The sequence below is a fragment of the Anas platyrhynchos genome, chromosome 13 (genome assembly GCF_047663525.1).
Source record: "Anas platyrhynchos isolate ZD024472 breed Pekin duck chromosome 13, IASCAAS_PekinDuck_T2T, whole genome shotgun sequence".
In the NCBI taxonomy this organism is placed as follows: Eukaryota; Metazoa; Chordata; class Aves; order Anseriformes; family Anatidae; genus Anas; species Anas platyrhynchos.
Window position 1 is genome coordinate 2,903,223 of NC_092599.1, and position 25,977 is coordinate 2,929,199.

A 25,977-nucleotide genomic window follows, 5' to 3' on the forward strand; every position below is an offset into this window, starting at 1 on the left:
AAGCTTTGACATGACCTGTCTTTCCCCTTCATTAAGGAGGCAGTGTTTTGTACATATTTACTGGTTTTGAAATGCTTTTATGTAGTCAATATACCACTGTTAAATGCTTTCCATGCAACAGATGGAAATATGAAATGACAACTTGAGATGTAAAGCCTGCACTGACTCACACACAATTAAAGAGGTATTTAAAGAGAAGTAGCTTGACAGTATTTGGAAGGGAAAATCAGCTTTAGCAGGACTGTGCCAGTCTGGTATTTGTTTGGGGCCAAAAAATATCATATTCCTTTGATTATGACTATAGAAATATTCTCCCTCCTAAAATAAAAATTAGCCCTGAGATTAATTTATACACAAATCTCATCTGTACAGAAAGGCCATTCCCCATCTTTTTAACTTTATTTACTTTATTTTTATTTTATTTTATTTTATTTTATTTTTTTACTTCTCAGCATAGGTTCCAGAGGAACATTTGATTAATTTGTGCTGTCTGCAAGTCAGGCTTTTAACCTCTGGGAAAGCTCTAAATACTTTAAAAGCTTACAGCCTTAAAAAGGACTGTCAAAGTGAACTTAAACTAAACAGAGGTCAACATCCAAAGGTTATTTTAGATTTTTGATGGAAAAACAGACACTTATTGCAAAAACCAGTTTTCATAGGCTAGTTGCATTTTTTTTTTTTTTTTTTTTTTAGTTTGAGCACACTACTACTTCTGTAGATGAGTACACCAGTGTAAGCAGCCCAGGCACAATGTACAACAGGTTTTAGTCAGAAGGCATCCCAAGGCCCCTCAGCATCTCTTTTGAGAAAAGGGTGCTGAGAGACACATTAGACCCATTCCAGACAGTTTGTGCTCCTGAAGAAGCCCATTTTCTGAAATTTCAATCTTAGAGGTACCACAGAAAATCATACTCATATTGTGATGCAGACCTGATGCACCTGTGCAGCTAGATCAATGAATGCTGTGAACTTCAGTCTTGTTCTCACCCCAGAGAAAACTCAGGGGATAGAGCCTTTGTTCTCCTCACCCCAGCTCCAACTACAGCCAAGTGAGCTTCAGTTCTGCTATTGGCTTCTCATTTCCTTGGGAACACATTGCACAGAAACAAACCAAAATAAGTTTAAAAACATTTCACATTCATATGCTGACCAAAAAACTCTACCTGCCAGTTAGAAATGTTATTTCTCACTGTACAACAGTGTTAGAACCCACATTTTAATGAAAACCAAGAATCTTACTTTCCAAGGGCAAAGCATTCCAGTTTAACAGATGAACCCTTCGCTGCATATGTTGTTTCTGGAAAACGTACTTCAATCTTTGGTTCATACTCCCCCATCACACCTGTTGAACATCAAAACAGCTAGCACTCCAGTTGAGCCTCAGACCTGTCTAGTACAACAGAATTTCAGTGTAAAAGAAAGGACATCATTAATACTGTTAGAGCCTTATGTTCCACCCATGGAAATCAACACCATGTCTGTGGAGTAGCCTTAGGGTTTCTGGCTGGTATCCAACCCCATGCTGAAAGCTTACATGAAATGTGTAAGCTCTTTGCATTTGAGAATTGAAGCACATAACTTTATACAAGTTCTGGATGTGCAATTTTGATATTTGTGCATTAACATTTCAGTGAGAATTCAGGGTTCAGACCTCTTGTTAGCTGTTAATAACCAGTGCCTATGACTCTGGTCACTAAGTGGTCACTTCTCAGGATGCCAGGTAGTTCTGAGTACAAGAGAAAATTCTGGCTTCCATGTCCGAAATAATTATGGAGCATAAAGTTCCTTAACATAGCCAAGTGCGAACTTCAGGCTTGAGAAAGGCTGATGTAATTGGATGTAATGATCGCATTCAAAAACATCAAACATTTGATACACCACAGATTAGCTAGTATCAGTTTAGGGCATTTGATCTTGCAACAGGTATGGGATTGCTTTAAAACTATTTTTTTTTTCTTAGCCGATTTTTTTTTTTTTAGCCAAAATTCTTAAATGCGTATGAATCTTTTAGATTGAAACAAGAATAATGAATACAAATGAGATTCTCCCTCAGTATCCTACACGAGATCCCACACAGAAAATGAATGATTCCTATTTTATATTAACAGGGACCCAGCTAATATTCCATGTTATTTTTCAGTTTCCTGGAGACTGCATGTTTAGTACCCAATCCAGGGGCTAGCAGAGTGAACAGGAGAAGATTAAAACTAACAAGTGAGAAAAAGAATAAAGAAGTATGATAAGAAAGAAAACACACAGAAGAGATCTGAAGCATTTATGATCTGTTTGTACAAAATAATTAACTTTTGAGCTTCGGAAATTATACTTTGTTGCAGGTGACCTGACTGCTGAATAAAACAGCAGTCTCTTGGCAAAAGTTTTGTTTATAAAACTACTGTGCATTATTATTACAAACATAACACTGATTTTTTTTTATTTTTATTTTTTTTTTTACTGTTTGTCACCGATGGTTTGCAAACAGTGCAAGTATATTGAAATTGAGGTGAGCAAACTTATAAATCCAACTTTGTGTAATGCTTTCCCAGGTACATGCTTCTCAATGTGAGCATTTAATTCAAAGCATTGCTAAAGGTATTTGTGTATGTGCAGGTCAGTTTCTCACCTTAACAACTCACTTTGAAACAGCTTTCTAGAAGTGAGATTTGAGCAAAACCTAGATTATAAATTCAGAAAGCTTTACCATATTTAAGCCTCAATACAGGCAGCAATTACTGCTAACTGGAGGTGGACTGGTTACAGCCTTGTGCTGCATGCTTTCAGCCAGGCATGCCAGGATAGCTTACCATCGCTGCGTAGAATGAGAGGAGTGGGTGGCCCCTGCACACTTTGCTCTGCATCGGAGTTGGTCACAACGCAGGTGTAATTGCCCATATCCGAGGGCTCTACTTTAGCGATGTACAGATTTCCTGTCTCTTGTGAAACAAAGCGCCGACTATCCTCCTGAACATACAAGGGATTATTGTTGAAGATCCATGCGTAGGACAAGCCTGGAAAACACCAGATACACATTACACATCCTTTCCAGCGCTGCTTACTTCCTCTTAGCATTTAAGTGCAATATTGCCAGCTGATAGAGCGAGTCAGTTACAGACTAGACCACAGGGGATGCACAAATTAGCACAGGCAAGATAAGCATTGCTTCAGTTTTAAACTCATTTCAAGCCACTTCAGAAGGTCACTGAAGTTTTTGTCCCCTGCTACTTTCCATTTGCCTGCTTCAGCCTATTTTTAAGTAGGAATGGCAGTGCTGCAATGCCATAAGAAGGCTGGTTTAGTAAATAATTTCTATTTATAGCACTTTCCCTCTGAACATCAGGAGCCAACTGCTGATCACACAGTGTTACGGCTCCATTTTCCACTCTGCATATAGGGAAAAAAAGAAACAGGTAGCAGAGCTTTATCATCAGATTCTCAGGGAGGGGAAGTACTCAGCTGCAGACGAATATTTTGGAGATTAATATTTGCTCCTATTGCACATTTGTTCCTTCTTCTCTAGCTTTCTCATCTTCCACACTTGCAGCTGCTCTGCGCTTCTTAACTAGCCCTTTTATGCCACCTTTTTTCCATAGTGTTTCACGCTGCATACCTTAATAGGTACCTCTATAATCTAGCCAGCTTATTTTATTTGACTAACCCACCCTGACAGGGCAGAACTCTGAATTTACCGTCCAAGGACACTGCTTCTCAGAAGGGCCAAGCCTGCCGTGCTGCCAGGGGTACCCCAGGCTTCCTGCATACCCCACTCCCCAGCTGCTCCACGTGGCTGCCAGCACCCAGTGTGGCATTCAGCAGGCTGCGCGACTGAAGTTCTGTCTTAGCAAGGCACAGTAAATCAGAAGTTTCAAAATCTACCAGTTTAGCTCCCCTTAATTAAATGTATAATTCATAAGCTAACAGCACTCCGCCAACAGCTTCATTTTTACACATTTCCCCCATCAACAATACCATTTGAAAAAGATTATTTACATTTCTTTCCCCTCCCTCAGTTGTGACATGGGTACTGTATGGTAATAAGTCTGCAAACTCCAGTAGTTTTGTGGAGTTTTATGTTATCTTCTAACGTTTTAGGTCCCTCATTAGAAATGACATGTCTCCAGGGAGCAATCAATGACATTCTCTGTACTTGGCTAAATCCTGAAATAGGCCCTGTTTTACTACAGCCTAATGCAAAGCTTTTTTGATGTACTGTAAATCCAGAAGATGCAACTGTTCCTAGAGCAGTATAATACAATCCATGTGTGTACATGTGTTTAGGCACAGAAAAGAAAAGCACCATGTTTTTGCGTTCACATGCCCAAGATACCTGAATAAAGCATCTATTCTTTATAGATATCAAGTTCTGGAGACCAGGGGGGCTTGCCATAGGGTCAATCAGCCTGCAGAGACAAGTGATGTAGCTACATCCTGACAGGTCTTCCAGAGGCATAGTGCATTATCTACTGGAAATACTTCCATGCAACAAAACTGCTCTGAGTGATTGAACCACTGATAGCTGGTCACCTGTTGGACTTCCATGACAGGGTAGCCCAAGTAATTCAAAACTGAAGGTAACTAAAAAGTGGGGAAAAATAGGAAAAAATGAATTTGACAGTTTCCTTCCCAAAGTCCTGTTCTGGTGCCGGCACTTGAGGGGCAGAGGAAATCACTGACCCACTGCAACAGGGCACCATGAAAGACTTCTAAGTCATCCCACACTATGCAATCCAAATCTAGATTCCTGCCATAGGACCTGGTGGTACAGCTGAATTCTTCATGTAGGATAAGGTATATGAACCCTAATAAAATCCACCAAAGCCAGCTTTATGCTAGACAGAGCTTCTTTATGAGGTTAGTCTGTGAATTAATGGGTGAAAATGAGTTCAGCTCAGTTTGAAGTTGAATAAATCAGATTTGTATCAGACCTTCTAGATGAGCAAAAAAAAGGAGTACAAGGCCCATGCCATCACTTGTGGGGTCACATTCATTTGCATAAGTAAATCAGCAGCTGGGAAGAGTCTGGTGAAGGTAATGCTCAACAGAAGGTAGCAGAGGCATAGAAGAGAAATTTTTAAAAGGAGATAGTTGCCTGCTAATGAAGTCTAGCTAAAATGAACTTGAAAATTACTGCCACCAGCTATTTTGGTGAAGAACAAAATGTTACCTTTTAAAGCTTATTTTGCTTTCCATTTAGCCACAGGATTTTTGAAAAACAGTACTGTTGAGTTCACATTCAATGTCCTCATCAGTCCCAGAACTGTTGAATTTTAGAGGCCACTATGAAAAGGCTTCAGAAAAAGTCTTGCACAAATCTTAGCCATTATCAGCACCAATGATTTGTTTTTCTTTTTCCATTTCGTTTTTCCTTTGTGCATTACCCTGTATGTCTGCAAGTTTTCCTCTGGGGTAACTGCTTCTTATATGACTTTGAAAATGAATCAACATGCCTGAAGTAAGGGAATAGAGGTTTTTCTATAAAAGACCAATTAGTCCAATTGTTCTTTTCACTATAGTTAACCTGTGAAGTTTCAGAAAGATAGACTATGTAGATGTTTAGAAGGGAAAAAAATGCTTAGGGAAGGAAGGCCTTCTAGGGGCTCTTGCTTAAGATTAGTTTCTTATGCAATACATGAGGTTTATATTTTCCCCCTTCACAAATAAAGCAGAAAACATTTCACTGGACCGTACAATTAGCCAGTCCTTTCCTCATGTGCTAAAACTGTGTAAGTATATCTACCTATGCCCCACTGTGCTTGAAAGGAATGAAAATGAGCTTTTATGGCATCATTCATCCTTTATATAAGTGTCTTAGAAAATGGCTTTTGCTACCCAGAAACAAATACATATACTCCAAAGCTTAGATTAGATTATGCAAAAAGACAGTTGGCAAACACTGTTACTCCTGGTTATGCCTCATCTAAGACTTATTTGTGTCAAAATTAGTGTAAGGTTCCTTGACCACAGGTGCCACTGTGCACAATGAGAGATATGTTGGAGCAATTTAAGGTCAGTCCCTGCTCAGTAGTACTTTAAGTAAGGGCCAAATAAGCAGAATTTCATTTCCTTCCTCTCCCATTTTTAAAACTTGTTCCAAAGATAAAGACAACAGAGTATGACACCCTTAGGTTACAAAAAGTTCTGCTAGCCTTATGACAACATTATACTCTGAGAACACCCCATTTCCTAGGCCTACAGATAATGACAGAATATAATGTTCACAGCACCACAAAATTTCAGGATTTTGTTCATAAAAACGCAAATGGAAGAGAGAATTAAGTATTATTGTTATAGTTTCTACCTTCAATTTTTTAATTTTACACCTATGATAGCCTCAGAGATGAGCTTAGAAAACATTAATCACCTTCAGGTAATTAATTTTTTAATTCTGTCCAGCTACTGCCTAATAAATATTATGCTGTAGCTCCTTTTCACATGTATAGCTGATTGGTCTCAGCCCAAATTAACATATTTAAGCTTTGAACACTGGAAAATATTTACTCTCTCTAGACAGTGATCCCAGTGCTATTATTGACTCTGTGGAAGAGGATGCCTTGGAGTGCACAGCACTGCCTTTACTTCAAAAGGCCTACATGTCACTGAAGGGATAATTACAGCAACATAGACTTCATTATGCACATGACAGAGCATAGGTTTGTGGTGTTTTGCTTTTTTTTTTTGTGCTGCTATCCTACTTTTTATTATTTTTATTTTTTATTTTATTTATTTATTTTAAATGCAAGACAAGTGACTGCATGGTGTCCATCTCCCTCCACTTCTCAGGGGCCCCAAGATACTAACCCCACCTCAGTTTCCAGCCAAACACTGGGCAAGTCCTGGGCTCCAGCAGGCAGAAGAAGCACATTGCCCACGCCTGGCAGCTGTGAGCCCTTTCTCCAAGCACAGCTGGGAAAGAACAGCAGCTGATAATCACAGCTTACATACTAGTTTAGGGAATACAACATTTCAGTGCTTTTCTCAGCCCAAGCAAATTCAAATCAATATTGAGCTTTTCTCCTGCAGAACCAGCATTCAGGCTGGTGTCAGGGAGGAGACGCTCCCCCTCCTGCATGATCTGGCAGGGAAGGATTAAAGATTCATAGGAGCATGGAGAAAGAGGAACAGAAAGCAACTCTAAACTAATGACCAAGGAACTCAGCTTCATGAAGGGAAATACGCTTCAAACTACTGCTTTCATATTATGCACGTTATCAGACAACTGTTTAACATAAAATGCAGAAGCAACATGAAGGAGTCAAAGACCCTTTCACATCACATAGCCCTGCTTGTCTCCTCCTATCCTCTCCCTATACCAGTTTCCTATGCTCTTCTGCTGGCTAAGGACTTGGTGTATTCCTCCACTGAGGATGGCTGTACAGCTCTGACTTCCTTCAGAGTTGATTTGTTTCTTTTTATTTCAGCCTCACTGTAGTAACAGCAACACAAAAAAGCCTACAGAGTCAGCATCCCCACTTCAAGCCCTGGCAGCTCTTATGCACAAGTAAATGCAAATATATGAGCGATCCTGCTGCTCCTAACAAGATTAGCAACTTTCTTAAAGCTCTGCAGGGAGCCAGCTTGAAGGAAACAGGCATTATATCAGACTTCACTTCTAACAAAATAAATGAATAACAGCCTACCCCACAGCCTTGTGTCAAGCATTACTATTTAGGCACCAATTTCTTAATCACAGTCAGGTCAAGCTCATGCACTGCTACAGCAGTAAGACCTTCTCCAGACTTTTCTGCTCCTCCTAGATGCTTTTCTCTACTTCTTAACTCTATACAAAGCACCTTTTTCTTTTAAGTAATAAAGAAATTTTATATACTGACTACACAATGTGTGTACCTATATTAAAAATAATAATAATAAAAAAAACACTGACCTAAGGAACCTCAGCTAGAGAAGAGACATTTCCTAGTGAGAGAAATAGAGCTTACCTCCCCACCCTTACACTCCAGAGCCTCACTAACAAGCAGAGGAAATTCAGATGCTGAACTTTATAAGGTGTGTTAATGAGCCTCATAAATAACAACAGCGGAGGCTGAGGAGCAGCTGGTGCATAAATAGGCAAGGAGGGGCTGAGGGAGAAAATAGAGGGGCTGCACTAGGCTGGGTCAGGCAGTGGGAGGGAGCTTTGTGAGTGCTTTCAGTTACCTAATTGCAAGGTTTTTTAATACAGTAATTGTACCTTAATATGTAAAAGATATCAAATAAATTTTGAGTTTTAAATAGTTTCTTCACGATCAGGATATTTAAGTATTAACAATGTAATACAAAAGGCTGACTAGTCTAATGATATCTGTGAAGCCTGTAGGAAGCTTTACTTCTGTCTGTGTTTAGGAAGTGGCTGGAGAGCTTGGGCTCCTAGAGCTGTGTTGCTCTCTGCAGCTAGAGGTGGGCTGCTTCTCTGTGGCTACCACAGGTGGTAGAAATATTTTGTGAACTCTCATTCCATTTGCCTATTCCAAATTGGGGATGTCATAGGGGAAGAGACTTAAGATAAAAACTTTTTGCTTTCTTAGGCCCTTGTCTTTCTGTCTCTCTTCCTGTTTCTAGAAGAAACAGCTACCCAACTTCCTAGGTTAGGAGGAAGGGGAGAGACTTCAGCTTTCTGTTCCTGCAGTGCTGTAGTAACTGTACCAAACAACTGAGTTTTACCAAACCACAGAGTTTTTCTTTTTTCTTCTTTATTTAAAAGAGTGGAAAAAAAGTCTTGTAGACCCAACTTTTAGAGACACATTCCTGTTTCCTGTATGGAGTATATGGTTAGAGCTGGGTCTGTCAAGCTGAGCAGACAGGCAGCCGGTGTCAGGGAGAAATGTCTGAAGGCCTGCAGCCATCTTCCATGGCCCTTGGGTGTTTTTCTGCCCAGTCAGTTAACCTCAGATTCCACATAAGCGTTTGTACCAGTGAAAAGTCTGCACTGGTTATAGACTGCATCTCTTAGGTTGGGTGGGAAACTCTAAGTGAATTTTCCTCCTTGATAGATTAGTATACAGCTTGTATTTTACTAATGTCAGTATTACAGGAAAGGTAACTCTTTTCTTGTTGGTACAGTACATATTTCAAATTTTTAATTACTAATTCTTGCATTTGAAGTGCTTTACAGAGCTCTTCCAATGTACTCAGTAGAAGCTGTAGCTACTGTTAATGGTCCTTTTCCTGGAGAAATTGAGTCAGAGGCAAGGGTTTCAATAATATATATATATATATATGTGTATACATACACACAATCCTTTATACAATTCTGTAGAAATTTCCTAAGCATTCTGGGATAGTATACAACTTATCATTGTTCATACCGTGGACTTCATTCCCATGGCATATAATTTTGGATCACAAATACAGTGTTTATGGATGACAAAAGAGCTCAGTTTCTGCTCTCCAGAGACTTATTTCAGATAATGTATTTTTCATGCGTATTGGTCAACAGCTCACATCTTCAGCTTAAACATGGTGTCAGAGGATTTGTTCATAGATATAATTTTGTCAGTTCAATTAATCTGGAGTGAGCTCACTTGTTAACTATTTATTTGTTCTGAATGTTTTCTTCTCATTCCTGTTTGTCAAATCATAATTTTACCTGTCAGCAAGAGGAAGACATATAGCTTACTGACTCAAGGATGGATGTATTGTCTTTGTCCCATTGATACATTTCAGGAACTCTTTCAAGCTCTTTGTGCCCTTAAGGACCAGATTTCACTTTATCTCCTTGATTATATACCCCTTTCATACAGCTGTAAACAGTAAGTGAACTGACATTTCCTTTCTGTTCAAGACCTGCGGGCTTTAAATTGATTGATGGGTTTCTCTACCTCTTTGATATACTGCATCTTCTTTATAGATCACAATTTACCTTCTTCTCATGGGAATTTGTCTTATAACTGTTTCTTTAAGAAGAATTGAGGAAACACTGTGCTAGCACAAAGAATACTGCAGCTACTGTGGATATGTAGTCACTCCCACTGAAAACAGGACATTCTTCATCTCAGAACTGCTGATTCTTTCAGTCCAGAGTAAGACAATTTCGTAACGCTGCTGTTGATATTTTCCCATTTAATGTACATTTGCTTTTCCAGGGTGAAATTCACAATCATCTTTAGCTAGTTATTAGGAAACCGTAGTTCTTGCTCCCAACTCAAAGGATAAGAAGCAGTTTGAATCTGGGTCCCAAACACTCACAAAAGGTATTTTTGAATGTGTTGAACTTGCAAGAGTTGGTGGTGGTGGTAGGAAATCTCAAAAGATCATTCTCAAGAGCTTCTTGCTTACAGGAGGTGGAAAAATGGTCCAGAAGTCCCTTCCAAACTAAATTTTTCTATGACTTTAAGATATCAGGAAGAAGAGAATCAATATAAAGAACAATACCAATTTTCATGTCAATCTAATGCCACTCATGACAGACTTTGGTACTTTCTTTGCTTGTCACACACAAAGCAATGGCACGTTCTAGTACGTCAAGTAACTGTAGAATAAAAAAAGGCCCCTTAAGAAGTTCAAACCCCAATGTTCCTTTAAAAAAAATGAAATCTAAATTTGTTATAAACCTGTACACTTCATTCACAAATAAATTCTAGTGCTAATCAGGCGGGGAAGTGTAAAGGCTTCTCTTGAGCTGTAAGAACCGATTTTTATTCAGATTGCACACAATTTAGTTATTCATCATACCTCCGTAGTGCGGTGGAGGACCACAGAGCAGAACCACTCCTTGTCCTTCTCTGACTGACACTGTACTTCTCGTCTTCGTTTCAAAATTTTCAAGATCTTGCAAGAGAAGAAGAAAACAACTGTGTTATGACCTGTCAGATTTATTCCTAACTATAGTCCAATCTATGCTACGCTTCTAGATAACTCAAGAGCATATATATTCAATAGTATAATAAAATCTCAGCATGTGAATTGACATACTGTATGGAAAAATAGCTCATCCAGCCTAGTATCTTGTCCTTTGGCAAAATAAATTAAATACCTATTTATAAAGCACTTATACCCCACAAATGAGTTTGTATTACAATCCCCCATTGCAAAGGTAGTATATTAGTTTGTCTTTTTCTAGCATCAGATTTTATTAGTCTTAATCTGCAGGAATAGGGAAAAAAATGTGTTGTTTCCTTTTTTATAGCAATTAAGAGCAGGTGCACACTTCTATGTACACAAATGATAATTAAACATTATCAGGACTCTCACAGTGTTTCAATGATGATAAAAGTATGTCATATTTTTAATGAGTCTGTTCTGTCCTAAAGCTGTCTGCAGTAACTTGGCATGTTTTAATTGACTCAAATCAGTTTTAGCACTGGTTTTAAAGGGGAAAATGAGAATGCTTTCAATAGAAAATTGTGTTATGGCTTAGGGGATCTGTGTAAAATGTTGATGCCTTGTCTCCCATAGGTGATTTTTATGGCTATAATTTTTTATTTATTTTTTACTGAATCTAACACAGTCTTTTTTGCTTTCTCACATTTCACTAAAATGTAGAAGTCTTTATAAGTCTCATTTCTTTTAAATAATATTTCAGTTACAAGACATACCATAATGTGCTTTAATTATTTTTTGATCCAGTTCTCACATTAATGAGAAAACTTATTACTTTGTCAGAGCATGTTGGGAAATACATTCAAAATATGTTTTAATAAAATAAACAATATCAGCTTCATTTTAGAACTCTTGATATCAGTCTGGTGTGCTGCCTGCCTTAAGCCTGTTCTATTTACCTTGCTACAGATTCTTGTTTCATGCAGCTGTTCCACTTTTCATCAGCTGAGCAACTACCTGATCCAGAGTTCAATAGAAAGAAACAGTTCTCGTTGGTCAAAGCAATAATGATTACTACCTGTACAGGCTCAGCTATTTATGTCAATATATCAATTTTCTCCCCCTTAGTTGAACTTTACAGAGCTAATTTTTCTTTTCCTCCTCTTCATCTCCTCTATATTGGTCTCCTATGAAGACATTGTCTACTCAGAGGTGACTGAATTGAATTAGGCAGCTGTAGCACCTCCTCACACTGTCATAGCCACAATAGATGGTACCTGTCGATACACAGGGAAAGTGTTTTAAACTCTGATGTTCTTTTAATTGCCTGCCAGCTAGATCTCTGCCTTGCAGTCTGGATAGTCCAAGAGGAAAAAAAAAAAAGTTTTATATATATATATATATTAGTTTTATTCCAGTCTTTTAATACTGATGGGCAGAAGGAGGGGGGAAGAGCAATGGTGGATGGATGTAATATGACTTATTAGCCAGAGTTTTGATTCATATGTAAAAGGTCCTTACTTATCCTATCTATGTGTGGATTTATTACCTGCTCTGAAAATTCAGTCTGAGAAAATTAATCAACTTTCCTTTTTTTCTTCCCTTTTGGTTAAATGGTTTCTAAGAAGGAAAAGTTATATTAAGTAGAAAAAAAAAAAAAAAAAGATTGTAAAAATAAAAAATGTGCAGACCTTTTTATTCAGATTCTAGCAACAAAAATATTCATACTTCCCATTCCTAACACTTTCCTGTCATTGATTTGCTAATACAACACAGACTGTGCAGTTCCTAAGAAAGGCAAAAAAAAGGGACAGGGTGGGAGGGTGGAGGAAGAAAAGGAAGTCCAGTGCCACAGTAGCAAATGTTTTCATGACAGTTCAGAATTTGCTATAGAAAGCTTTACAATGAAATTGGGACAGATTCTGGAAAGTAATAAGTAGCTGGTAGCAATTCTTAGTTTAATGTCACAATATGTCATCGTACCATTTTATTCACTTAAGAAACTTTGTCACCTGTCCATGTTCCTCCATTAAAATAACAGTTATTATTCCTGGTTTAAATACTGAAAAACTGAAAAACTAGAAGTACTTGATGTCGTATGGGTTGCATTATTTTATAGTTAGTAGAACTACTTTTGATTACATGTGGGGAAAATTTGGGCATTGTCTTTCTAATCTGCACAGTATCAAATTCTGTATACAGGAGCCTGCTTTCATAGCACATTTATGGCTCAGTTAAACAAAGCAGCTCAGCTTTTCCTAGTGCTGGAGAGATTTTCGTCCTGTTGTGCTTACTAGTGAATCACAGGTATAGAAAAATAGATACGGAGGCTGATCATTTAATCTATTCATCTGGTCTATGACAGGTATGAGTGTACATATATCCTTCCTAAGAGATACTTATTTAACCTGTTTTTAAAGACCCCCAGGGACAGACATTTCCTTTAGACAGACCATTCCAGTGCTTGACTCTGGACTTCATACTGCATCTTTAAGCAACTCCCACCTCCTGAGATTTAATAGATCTCAACAGGAATGATCTTTCTTCATTTAAGTGAAGTTGGATTTGATAGATAATTGTATAAAATGAATGTATTAAGTATCTCTTGAATAAAGATTAATTGCATAATAATAATAAAAAATCTCTGAAAGAACAAAACAACATAAAATGAGTAAAATCATTATGGGAATCATTCTTATTTTGTTCTTCATCTTTAAGGGACCCTTTTTCAGGCAGGCTACATCTCCCATAAAATACTATGACAACTCATTCAGAAGAGATTCAATAATGAGTAACAGAATTGTCTGTCTTCAGTATGTAGCCCAGGATGATAAACAGAGGAATGGTGTGGACCATCAAGAATAATGTTTCTTTTGGCTGGAAGCAGTCTTTTCTGCCCAAAAGAATTTTGCTTCCATTTTTCCTCCTCAGTGTGTGTCTGTATTTCCAGTGATTAATTGCAACCTAAAATGTGTTAAGTGTAAAAAAGAACTTGAAGATGAATATAAATGTAATAGCTTACTCTGCTCTTGTTACTCTGAATATCTGGCTGCTTCTCAAAACCACATCTTTTTGTCCTGAGAAGGCATTTACACCAACAGAGCAAACCCAGTCCATTCGCCCTGTTCCTGTTACCTGGCATAACTTCATAACATAACATGACATAACCTAATAAAGCATAATGTTGCTTGTCAAAAAGAGTTTCAAAAGATAGCTTAGATCAGGTGTTTGGCACACAGTTAGATTGCTAATATGCATTTAGGAATAGTATGACTATTTAACAGATGGTATATTTGCTAACTTCAGTGTTTCTGCAGAGATCTATAAATAAATTATCACCTAGTTCCTCCATATTTTCCCCTATTCTTTGTCTGTATTTATCCCACTTTATGAGTGTCCTCATGCTGCCCTGCTCTATCAGCTACAAGTTTTAACAAAAAAAAGTATTTTCAACATCATAGGTGTTGTCAGGTTACTGTTGATACAGCACAATTAATCAGCTGGATGCAATAATGAGGTCATGTAGGCTAAGAAAAATGCACAGGTGAAAAAGTGATTCTTCACAGTGAAGAGTGAAAATGTATGGACTCAGCTGTGTGTGGCAAGAAGTCATCCTCTGCAGCTGGGAACATTTGCAGACCTAAGCAAGAAAGATATGTGCTCAAAGCAAGCAAAACATCTGGTATTTTGTGGAAACTGAATCAGAGAATGACAAAGCTTTCTCTAATGTGAGAATATTTGAGGTGGATGCATGCAGCTCCACCTCTGAATGCAGGAATGGGGAGGTGTAATGGGCCAGAGCTTTTTTACAGCTGGTGTAAGTCCCCTTCAGTGGTGTAAGTACCCCACTGAGGTTGAGGAAATTATGCTGATCTATGCAAACGGAGGGTATGGCTTGCAAGTCTTCGATGTAGGTATTTAATTACAATAAAAACAGAAGGTGGCAAGAGCATCACTTGGGTGAGGATCACTATCGCTATAGTGAGTACTGAGCCGCCGATGAAAGAAGACAAGCAAACACTGATATGGGTGTGGTGTTTACCTGAAGTGATGGATGCTGATCTCTAGAAACATGTACCAATGTTACAGATAAACATAAATATTTCTTGCCAAATTACCTCTGTTAATTAATAGGTTCAGAGGTTCAGCCACACCTGAAAAGTATGAGTTTGGTTTTTTTAAAGCTTACCACTGACATACACTGAGATAATTGTTGCTCATATAACAAATCTATAACTTTTCTAATTTCTCTCCTCCCTCTGCCCCCCCAGCTATTATCCACACCTGTAGGTTTTTGTTTGTTTGTTTGTTTTGTTTTTTCTTCTAAACATAAAGCTGCCTTAAAAGTGTTGGAGGGGGTATATTCAACTTGCACAACAGCATGTGTGAAAACATGAACAGTTTTCTGGGATTAAGGAATTACTTTTTAAAAATGAAAATGTACCAATGGAGCAAAAAAGTAATCATAAGTAACAACTCATTCATTTCAACCTCCTGATCATGTGTTTCAAATTCCTTAATCTGCTCAAGAATAGCTGTAGCATTTCCAAACCAGTTTGCTTTAAGAATGAGCATAGGACATGTCTGCATTACTGAACAGCAAACAAGGAAGCTGGGGTATTTTAATATATGAAATTGTTACAGACAATTAGAGAAAGTCTAATTTGTCACCTTGCATAATTACTAACAGTTCATCTGAATTAATGTAATTTCATGGTTTCTTGAACTTTTGATTTTTTTCATAAATGTTTTGTCATTACATAATCCCAAATATTATAATTGTAATTACTTGTTATTGAAATGTGCAATGAATGCGAAGGCACTAGATGTAAGAGCACTTTAGAAATTAGCTATGCTCCTGAGGACAAATCAATAAACCTCTTCAAATTTCTGTGGGGCTATGTCAAATTGTGATATATCGCATTTGCTCCTGTTTCTTTTGCTTCTCTTATTGAATATGATATATTGCAATATGATCAGTGTTGCTGGATGTGATATATCACAACAGAAATTCTCTTGCAGCACAATGTGATAAAAAATACAACCTCAGCAGTTTTTAAAAGCAGCTCATTGTTATGATTTGCTATAAGCATTTCTAACACCTGTGTTATGGGCTGACAATTAGTTACCTTCACTTTCACTTGACTGTAATGAATTAAGGGATCCTTTGGTAGTTCTTGGCTCGAACTCCATGCCTGATTGAGGGGTATAAGGTGTGCTACAGATACAAATAGAAACACTAAATCCTAATTGGATCCTTTAAATTATCTAAAAATTCTAGGATTTTTTCCTTTTAAGTACGTTCATTTAAAATAGTTTTAGATACAGACTGTGCACATGGCTAACAGTTTGTGATCATCTGTTTCAGATCACCATGGAAGACCCCCTGTGAATCCAGCCATGTCTCTTGTCTCTACTCAGTATTGTACTGAACTGCTTGTTAGGAGATTAGTATAAATCTCTTTTAGCTTGGTTACCAATAAGGTGTGCTATGGAAATATCTTTCTCCAAATACCTCCCAAAGGAATGGCTAATCTCACTTTCTTCAACTTTCCTTAGTAAGTAAACTCTTTTGTCAGCTTTCAGAACTGTACCAAACTTGCTAAACAAATCCTCTAACAGTTCCTTTGTCTTGATAATAGTGTCAATACTATTAATCATTTCCCTTTACCATCTAATCTCAATTTTTAAAATGTTCTAATTGATTTTCTATGAATTCAATTCTAAGATTAAGAGCGGTGTTATCTCTAATTAAGGTGTCTGAAAGCTGCTTAGCATTTCCCATTTCCTGGTTTTTAAATACTTTCATTTTCCACTAAACGCCTAACAAGTTCTTGTGCCCCTTCCCTGTTTGAAATGTGCATCAGCCTCTGCTTTGCTAGTAGCATCTCAGGGGCTGTAGGACTTTTTTTTAAGGTATTTCAGTTGTGTGAGCTTTGTGGACACCTGAATGTCTCCTTTGACCAGGACAGGTTAAAAATCAGCTGTGCTTCTCATTTTGTTCTAGTTGAGTACCTGTGGTGAACACTACACCCCATCCTGGTTAAAAGAGAAAGTTGTCCTCTCCTTTCCCCCAGAGGAGGTCAGGAGAGCCTGGCTTTCCTGACAGAGCCTGCCAAACCCCAAACGAAATGCACAAAATCCATGTCTTGTCCTTTTCCAAAGCTGCATAATCAACTAAAGACCTTCATCAGGGCTCCTTTATTTAGTTAAATTGCTTCAGAGCTTCTAAGGGGAGCGGACCTGTAATTTACACATTAGGATGCACGCTGTCCCCAGGTCTTCAGTTCAGCTTAAATGGTATGAATAGCCAATCCAGGCACTAATTTTCAAGGTGGGGAACAATAATTTCTGCCACGGCCTGATTGTCTTTTTCAATTAAAGAGTGAAAATGCCCTTTACAAAGTAATATCAAGCTTCTCTAGAGGAAAAAATGGAAGGTCACAATTAAATTAAAGAGAGGGGAGGTGGAATCCTGACTTGGTTTTTGTTCGAGTACCAAGAAACCAGTGCAAAGAAACATGCTATGAAGCTGTATTGCTGGTCTACATCTGCTTTTTGTTATTCTTCCCCTCTTAGAGAGTTACCAGCATAAAATATTAAAGATTTGTTTTGAACTGAACGCAGGAATTGCACCAAGCATTAAGTGTTAATGCAGCCTTAGGGTTCTTAGCCTAAACTCCATCTGCAGACCATAGGCAGATCTGAGGATCTGACCCTCTCAAAGGGAGGGGGACAAAAGAAATACATTTTTAATATTTTATTCCTGAACAGTTTACTCACTTGTCACGGCAGAGTTCATTTGTCACCTGTCATCACAGAGTCACTTCACCGTCTGCACGAGTTTTCTCCAGATTGGAGTGTTCTTAAAAGCAGATTTCTCTCTCCTGTCTAAATCTCACAGGCCAGATTTATCCCTACCAGAGCTGCACGGATTTGACTGATTTACCCTGGAGATGGCCTTGGTCAAGCCACCTCTTGGCAGAGGTGCTAATTCTTATCCAAAATTGGCTTCTTTTATTTGTGCTTTCCCCTGCTCCCACACAGACCTGGTTTCAACTCGTTACCTTGCCCCTTCCCTTGGGCCAGCACCAAGCTCCAAGCCTGTGGAGAGGCCTAGGGTCCTGCTGGGTGCTTCCACCCTAGCACCCCACAGTCCTGCTTCGGGATTTTCATTTATTTTGCAACATTTCTACTAGCAAGATAAAAATCTATGTTCATAATACATACAATAAGAAAAAAATGGCAAGGAAGAGGGCTTTACGCACTGCTGAAAGAGTGTGACAAGCATGCCAGTGCATACTTCAGCCCTTCCCAAATTCCTGCCCAGCCCCTCAGAGACCTTGATCCAGCACAGAATTACTTCTTGCAGAATTACTTTGGGTCCCAGGTTTGCTTTGCTGTCCCCAGACAGCACTGCTTTATCTCACTCATTCCTTCTGCAAAGGCCTCCTTTGAACAGGAATTTCAAGATTTACCTGAGTGGTTGATGTAAAGGATATTTGAATGTGAGAATGTGAACCTTCTAAGTGGGTTTTCAGGTGTGGTATACATTATTATTATTATTTTTTCCCCAGTAGCATTTAGAAATGAAGATTTACAGCTCAGTGCTTTCTCAGTACCAGATGTAGTTAGTCTATTGAGCAAGGTGTCTGTGGCCTTATTCCTTCACACCATGTAAAGTACCAGTGACACAGACTGTTCCTTCTCCTTGAGCGCAAGCTACAGAATAGAGAAGTTTGCCTTATGCCTTAAAGCTTTTGAGCTAAATAGGATCAACCTTCACTGCAAAAATAACTAATAAATTATTTTAATTACTTTTCATTCAAAGGAGTGAGTCATTTATTCCAAACAATTTAATTCATTTTCTTTTTTTCCCTCGCAAGTTTCCATCTCTAATTTATTTATTTATTTATTTTTGTCAGACCAAAGAATAAGGAAGCTGATGTGCATGTTAAGGATGTTTCATTCAATAACTTATTGAAATTTAAGTCATATTGTCTTTCATGAAAGTACGGCAGATAAAAAGAAAATCACCTAGACTGAAACTACAGCTAGTTTCATCCTTCAAAAATATTAAGTTTTATGAATCAGAATCTAGCAGCTTTGAGACCTGTAGATGCTTTGTTACCTACCATATCTCAATCACATATATTGCTTTTCCAATACAACTTGCAGAGTGATGATTTAGGATAAACACTTTTATAGGAACTACAGAATAGTAACATATAACTAAAAGATAATCTTCAAATACTTATGCATTCCCTATTACTACTTTATCTGACTATCTTACTACCTGTGATGCCCCTGACAACATCTCTGTAATGTATGTCTCCATTTTATAGATGAAGAATTCTTGCCTGAAAGGAGTGAAAGCCTGGTATAGTCTAAGCATAACAGCTTAAGCAACTAAAAATTCGACACTAGTGCAACTCAACCTGATGGAATGAAAGAGCTTTAACAAAGTGTGCAGATACAGCATAGCCTTGAACTGGCTTGAACCATTTTATGGTGGTTAAATTCTCGGAGAGAGAAAAAAAAACAGCTTGGGTCTCTGGTGCTGCTTGGTCTGGTGTGACATTAAATAAAAGCAGAATGTTGCAGCCATCAGGTCTAGTTCATATGCTTAACCAGAAAGAGGAGGCTGTGACTGCATTTGATGTCGATTCTCATTAGATAAGATCTGAGAACGGAGAGGACTCAAACTTTTAGGGAATGATGGAGGAAATAAAACCCTTTATAGAATCATGGAATAGTTTGGGTTGGAAGGGAACTTAAAGATCATCTAATGCTAACCTCTTGTCATGCCTGTTATGTAGACATAACCATATCTTCAGGGTTTAAGATTTCAAGCTGTTCTTTCTGTCTTCAGGAACATCTGGATGTTTGCATAATCCTATTCTTGTAGTAGCTTTAAAATAGAAATGCTATTGTCATGCTGCCTCATACTGTCAGCAAGTGGGGGAACCTGTCCAAGGTTCCTGCTTCATCACTGCTGCATGCTGGTTGATGGCTCCCACTTTTCTTTGAGCCTGTGAGAGTTTGTGTGTGCACAGACTTCTGTGAATAAGTAAATAGTAGAAATTTCAACAGGCAGACAAACAGATGAGTTGAACATAGTGAGCTCTTGCATCATTGTGGTCTCTGTGCAAGTAAGCTGCACCACTTAGAGTCAATTCCCTGTAAATATTTTACTTCAAGAAGCCTCGAAGGAAACACAATGCCTAAATTCAAGGTGGCTGACACTTTACAGCAAAGCGTAGCAGGATCTCATAATGTTTTTTTCCTAATTTTGTGCAGAAGAATTGTGAAGGTGTGTGGTGGGATGCGGGTGGAGGGAAGAAAATAAAAAAATAAAAAGCCTGAGGCTTCCAGGTCTGCTCCAGGGAGAGCATCCATGAAGGCTCTTGATGTAGACCATGGGGAGCTGCTGGAAAGTGCTGGAGCACTAGCAGAATGTGTCCATAGCTAGCAATCAGAGCTGATAAATAAAGGTTCAGTATCTTTTTACTACAGGCTGAGCTCTGACAAAATATGGGCTTTATTTCCAAGTAGTAAACTGAATTCTTGATATATTTGCTATAATTCATTTTATTCAGAAACTTGCACTCAACCTGCCCGTATGCAGAGAGAGGTAGGTGCTGCTGCTGCAGCTACATTGGATTGTTTAACTGTGGTAAAGAGCTCAGAAGGTAATTTTGATCTCTAAGCCCGTTTAGTGACACAAGAAGAGGTGACAATAGCATTTCCATCCTCCAGACAAGTTGCATTTTGTTCTCACTGGCTCACAGGCTGCAAGGTGTTGCCAAGATCATCAGGAGGGCTGTGCAGGGGCTGCGCTCTTCTCTGCCTGATGCTCCACACATCTATCTGCAAGTTGTGATGTGCTTCTGCACTATGTGTAAGGAAACCCTTTCAGGAAAGAAGGTAGGCTTGAACTATTACATTGTAATTGTAGGCTATTAAATTAAAGCAGGTCTGTGACTTTAAGTGAGGCGTCCCTATAGAGGATAAGGGAACACACTCCGTCAGGGAAAACTTGCTCTTCAGTTAGCAGTTTGCCATCCCTGCATCACTTGTCAGTACTAAATTGAGAAGCTTCCTTTTTGGAAAAGACAGAAGTTGCAGTGTTCACTCTTTCAATACAAGCTGCTAGCCAGCCTGCTCGGTATGCCAGCCTGCATGCAGTGATGAATTAACAATCAGTTTAAAGACCGAGAGAACTTTACTCAAGGTGGTAGTTACAACATCTTGCACACCTATTAATCAAATACAATTGTTACAGGGGGATTTCTGGACACACACAGTGCCACAATACAACCAATGCAGAAGAGTATGTGCCATTTAGACTAAAATTCATGCTTGCCCAGACTTTGCAAATTCAGACTATCTGATCTGATTTAAGTGTATTGATTTTTCCATTTTCTGTTTCAAAGCATATGCTACAAGTAAAAAGGGTTATGACATTTTGAGGCATGCAGTATTGCTTTGTGATGTTTGTGTAATTTGTGTGCAGTCAAAGGTAAATAACATGATGAAGTAATCAGATGAAAAGTGGGCTTTCATGGTAGCTGAGCATCTCGCAGACAGTCACTCTAAAAGGGCTTTGCAAATGCCCCTGACTGTCATGATCTAGTAAAGACTAAATGGACTTGATTGCTTTTAATCTTTCTCCTAAAATGGTTAAATACTAATGATGGATTATTATTTTTCTTTTCAGAATGGAATAACTCTGTCCAGGAGGAATTATTGCCTCTTCAAGTTGTTATTTCAGCAAAACCATGTCTTTTGTCTATCTGACAAAAAGCACTTGAGAGAACTTGGGAACTTCAGATTTCTTCCAAGTGCTCCAGCACCCATCAGTCTTATGCACACTGTTCTGAGCACCTTGTCACCGGCCAAGAGGAGAGAGGATGTACATGTTTCAAAAATGCCACTGTGAAAAAACACCAAGCAGAAATCCCTCCCCAATGGAGACTATGAGAATAAGGTTGCAGCCCAAAAATGCCAAGGAAAAATCCTTCCTTGTGGTTAGCCTGTAACGCTGTGGAAAACTTTTAAATAAAAGTGGTCTCACGTCCTGTGTGGTTCAGAACAAATTAACTAATTCTATTAATGAATTTAATTTGTTATCATTGTTTCTTAGAATACATTAAGGGGACCCAAGATCTGAGAAGCTGCAACCACGACAGCTGACGACCAATAAAGGTAGAACAGTTGGTCTAAGAATCTCATTTAAGATCCCCAGCCACCAAAATGTTTTCAATAAATACTCAGTTGTCTGGGGTTGTGCCTGGAATAGTTATGGATTAGGTTCACATACGATTCTTTTTCATGGTGGAGTACTTTTTTTTTTTTTTTTCCAGTTTGTTTAATTGCACTTCTTATTGCTGCTATGTATTTGTTAATGTCTCTACTATAGACATGTATGAGAACTACAAGAGTTAGTAACCAGCCTGGACAGTCTGTTTTACTGCAGCTAGTTATGGGGATTTCCCTCAAGACCCATTGTTTACATACAGTTACTTTTACTTAAAACTGATTAAATAATTAAAACAAATCCCTTGTGTGCCCGGGATAGTGTTCTGTCTGAAGCAGTATTTAAGCAGTTTTCTATAACAGCTTTTTTTTTGTTTGTTTGTTTGTCTTTTTTTAAGGCATGAAATGCAATTTAGATGATCTGCATTAATAAAAATAGATTTATGCAGAAAACCTCATCAAAATGCATGTATATACATCTTGGTGTCATGGAATAGGAGAAATCCCAGTTTTATGTATCCAAATGCTGCTTTAAACCTGATTTATTTATTTTTCTTCCATGAGTTTTGAATGCAGCTGTGATCCGGCTGTCTCTGCCTCTGGCCCAGAGCCACTGTGTTCGTGTCTGGTGACGTGGGGAGTTGTCTTTGACCTTTCTTCTACGTAGAGTTGAAGGACTACCATGGGTTAGTGCTGTTGATAACAAACGTAGAGATGGGGGAAGCATTGTGTGGGTGCTGGGCTGTGACTTGGGAGCAAAGCTCAGTGGTCATGCCTGGAGGAGGACCCCACTTCTGTGACAGGCTCTGGCTTCACCAGCTGGGATCTGACACCACTGCTTTTTACCCAGGCTGAAGATCCAGATCAGCAGCTCGAGTTCTTGCAGAACACGTGTTAGCTTTTCAAAATGTACTGCTTGCTGAGTAGCCAGAGACGCACAGAATTTATAGGGAGCTTTCAACTTTATTTATGACAAAACAAACCTTCACCGGGAAGTACGAATAACATAGGGCTGCCATCCTATGTTTCCTGCTAATGCATTTTATGTGCTCTTGCTCTGCTCTCTCTCTCACTGATGCTGTCTCTCATTTTCAGCCTGTAGCTTTAATAATCTATGCCACATCCTTCTGTACAATATTCCTCCTGCAGCTTTCATTTGACAGCTCTGTTTTTAATAGAGGATAAGCATGAAACTCCAGCAGAATCTGAAGACATATTTCTAATCTCATACAGCATTTATTTTGCTACTCGGAAAGCTCACTATCTTGAACAAAGGAAAAAGTATTTTTCACATATTGAGATGTACAGTAGGTTTTCATAGGTATAATTAATTCAAATTCCAACTCAAAGTTACCCTGTAGTAAGAAGACAAATACACATGCACCCTGTTACTCAGATAATAGGCTTGATTCAATTATTTATCACAGTGACTGCAATAACATGCCAAGCCTATTCAGGGAAGAGTCCCATTTTGTTAGCTATTGAATGGAAGTGTCATAACCTCAACATGCCTGCCTGCCTGGATTTTAAGATATAGCTTGAAGTATGGGGTTAAAGTAGTAAATTAGGTGGCAACATGAAAATAAGAAACAATAAAATGTTAACTGTGAAATAACTGTTTCAGGGTAATTTGTTCCATTGTCCTTATCAGGTCATTATAGAATCTCCCATGCACTGTGCTTTTTTTTTTTTTTTTTTTTTTTCTGGTGAGACAAGTTAAGACTCATAGTTTCACAGTAATATCATTGAGCTGAAGCATTTTCCTTTGGATTTTTGTTTGCAAATGCAAACGACAAGTTTCAATTTGTCCTATCTCTTTTATATAGGAAAGGATGTAAACTCATGTCACTGGCAATGGAAAAATAATACACTTTTTGTAAAATGGGATATATTTACCACTATATGGTTGCTGTTAAGAGCTAGAGGATTAAAGCAAGATGATAGCTATAGGTTTTTCTGCTGTTGTGGACAAATGAGACTTGACGATATTGTGAACTGTTCCCTGCAGTAACTTTGGGAAGTGTCTTTGTGGGGATGTGAAGCCTAAGTAAAGGAACTGTTTGATATTTAGCCTGTTTTGATTGTTCTATATTGGCATGAGACATTGAGCTATTAGGGAGTTAAGTGTTTCAGAGGGAATACTTTACCAGCACAGAGTATTGAAGACCTAGCTTTAACATCTGAAAATACTTAATGCCATTGACAAAGTCAATTTTCTGGCAAACAGTTTCTGTAGTTGCTAAGAGTCATCAACTGAATGACATTGGAATATGCTTTGCCTCAGGATGGCCAGAAATCATACGTGATTTCTTTCAGATTTGCATGTCTTAGTGGAGATCCCTGTCCACAGGGATCTGGCTGTTGCCAGAAGGCCTTGGAGAACCTCCTTGCTCTCCATGGAAAGGCGCACCCCCGTGTTTAGAGCCTTAATAACCTCAGTCTCACAAAGCTTTTTAAAGGCTGTAAAACTGCTGGTCCAACTGTACAAAAATAAATAAATAAATAAATAAAATTAATTTAAAAAGCTTGATTAGTTTCTCTTTGGAAAAAAAAAAAAGGCTATCAGGTATGCATTTGTGGCTGTACAGGCAAACGTGGAACAGCATCCTGACAGAGGCATGTCCACACCACTGAGGCTTTCCCATGTAACCTTTCTTTCCCTTCTTTTACTCTTTCAGCTTTCTCCAAACCTTTATCCTTACAGAGTTAAAAGAAGACAATTTTCCATAATTTTCCATTTATGAACCACTTATAGGCAGAAGTAAACATGCGTGAACCATGGGAAGGAAGGGAAATTAGGTATTACTCAAAGGACCACTGGCTAGAAGAGCTGTTTATGACCCTAAGAGCTGGTGCACCTGGGTGGTTCTCTCTTGGCTGGGAGAGATATGAGTGGTAAACCAAAGTGCTTCCAGGATCTTGAGTCAGGGTTAGACTTGTTCAGAAAAAGATGAAATTATAGAGTAATCTGACATGCTGAATAATCACTGGAGCTTTTTCATCTTCTGTCTTTCACAGATAATCCTTTAAAAATTGTTGCTTTTACTTTTCTTATACTTCCTTTGAGTCTTCATTTGAAGGTGTTCCATTTCTATTAAGTCTTTTCCCGAATCCCATCTTGGCCTATTTTGCTTCCTTGTGGATTACAGATTCCACAGATAATTATGAGTCCATCTATTCTTGCTTCTTTCTAAAATGGCATTTGTTCTTTCACTGAATATTTTTTTTATCTCCAAGTCCTGAAAAAAAAAATCCCATATAGAAAAAGTGGCTTGCAGAAATATTTCAGAAAAAGTGAAAAAATAATTAATCAAAATTTTAGTTTCCATTTGACCCGCTCCTGGGAATCAAACACTCTTTGAGAAATTCAGAATAAAACATTATTAAATGAGATACTAGTGATATACCATTTGATCTGCTCCACTAAAAGAGAGTCTGTGAACCATTGTGACCTCTAATGTCTCCTTTGTATAACCCCTGTGACATGAGATTTGCTATGAGAAATGGAACAAGATTAATAATTAATACATTTGCTGGTGTCTGAAATAGCGACACAAGGTTGGCTTTAGACATATGTTTTATTAATGAGGTTGAAAACAATTGCTTTCTCCCAGCAACAGGCAGCTCAGACTTTTATATCAAAGAAAATGGAATGGAAATAACACTTTTTTTTTTTTTTTTTTTTTTTTTGGTGGTAGGTCTCCTCTCCTTTTCTCTCTTCTCTTCTCTTCTCTTCTCTTCTCTTCTCTTCTCTTCTCTTCTCTTCTCTTCTCTTCTCTTCTCTTCTCTTCTCTTCTCTTCTCTTCTCTTCTCTTCTCTTCTCTTCTCTTCTCTTCTCTTCTCTTCTCTTCTCTTCTCTTCTCTTCTCTTCTCTTCTCTTCTCTTCTCTTCTCTTCTCTTCTCTTCTCTTCTCTTCTCTTCTCTTCTCTTCTCTTCTCTTCTCTTCTCTTCTCTTCTCTTCTCTTC

At 38.3% G+C, this 25,977-nt stretch overlaps 1 protein-coding gene across 14 annotated transcripts in view; it reads right to left on the bottom strand.

Moving 5' to 3' along the window:
- LOC101794429 (contactin-6) overlaps positions 1-25,977 on the bottom strand; it is a 145,655-nt gene that overhangs the window by 56,599 nt on the left and 63,079 nt on the right. For 4 of the 14 annotated variants that reach the window (XM_072044321.1, XM_072044318.1, XM_072044320.1 and 1 more), the window contains 3 exons: positions 10,666-10,761; positions 2,805-3,008; positions 1,240-1,342 (listed from right to left, as the gene is read on the bottom strand). In XM_072044321.1, the coding sequence (XP_071900422.1) occupies positions 1,240-1,342; positions 2,805-3,008; positions 10,666-10,761 (403 nt within the window). Of the gene's footprint in view, positions 1-1,239; positions 1,391-2,804; positions 3,009-7,879; positions 8,019-10,665; positions 10,762-25,977 lie in introns of those variants that run through there. The other 10 variants (XM_072044334.1, XM_072044327.1, XM_072044322.1 and 7 more) reach the window with 9 other exon arrangements.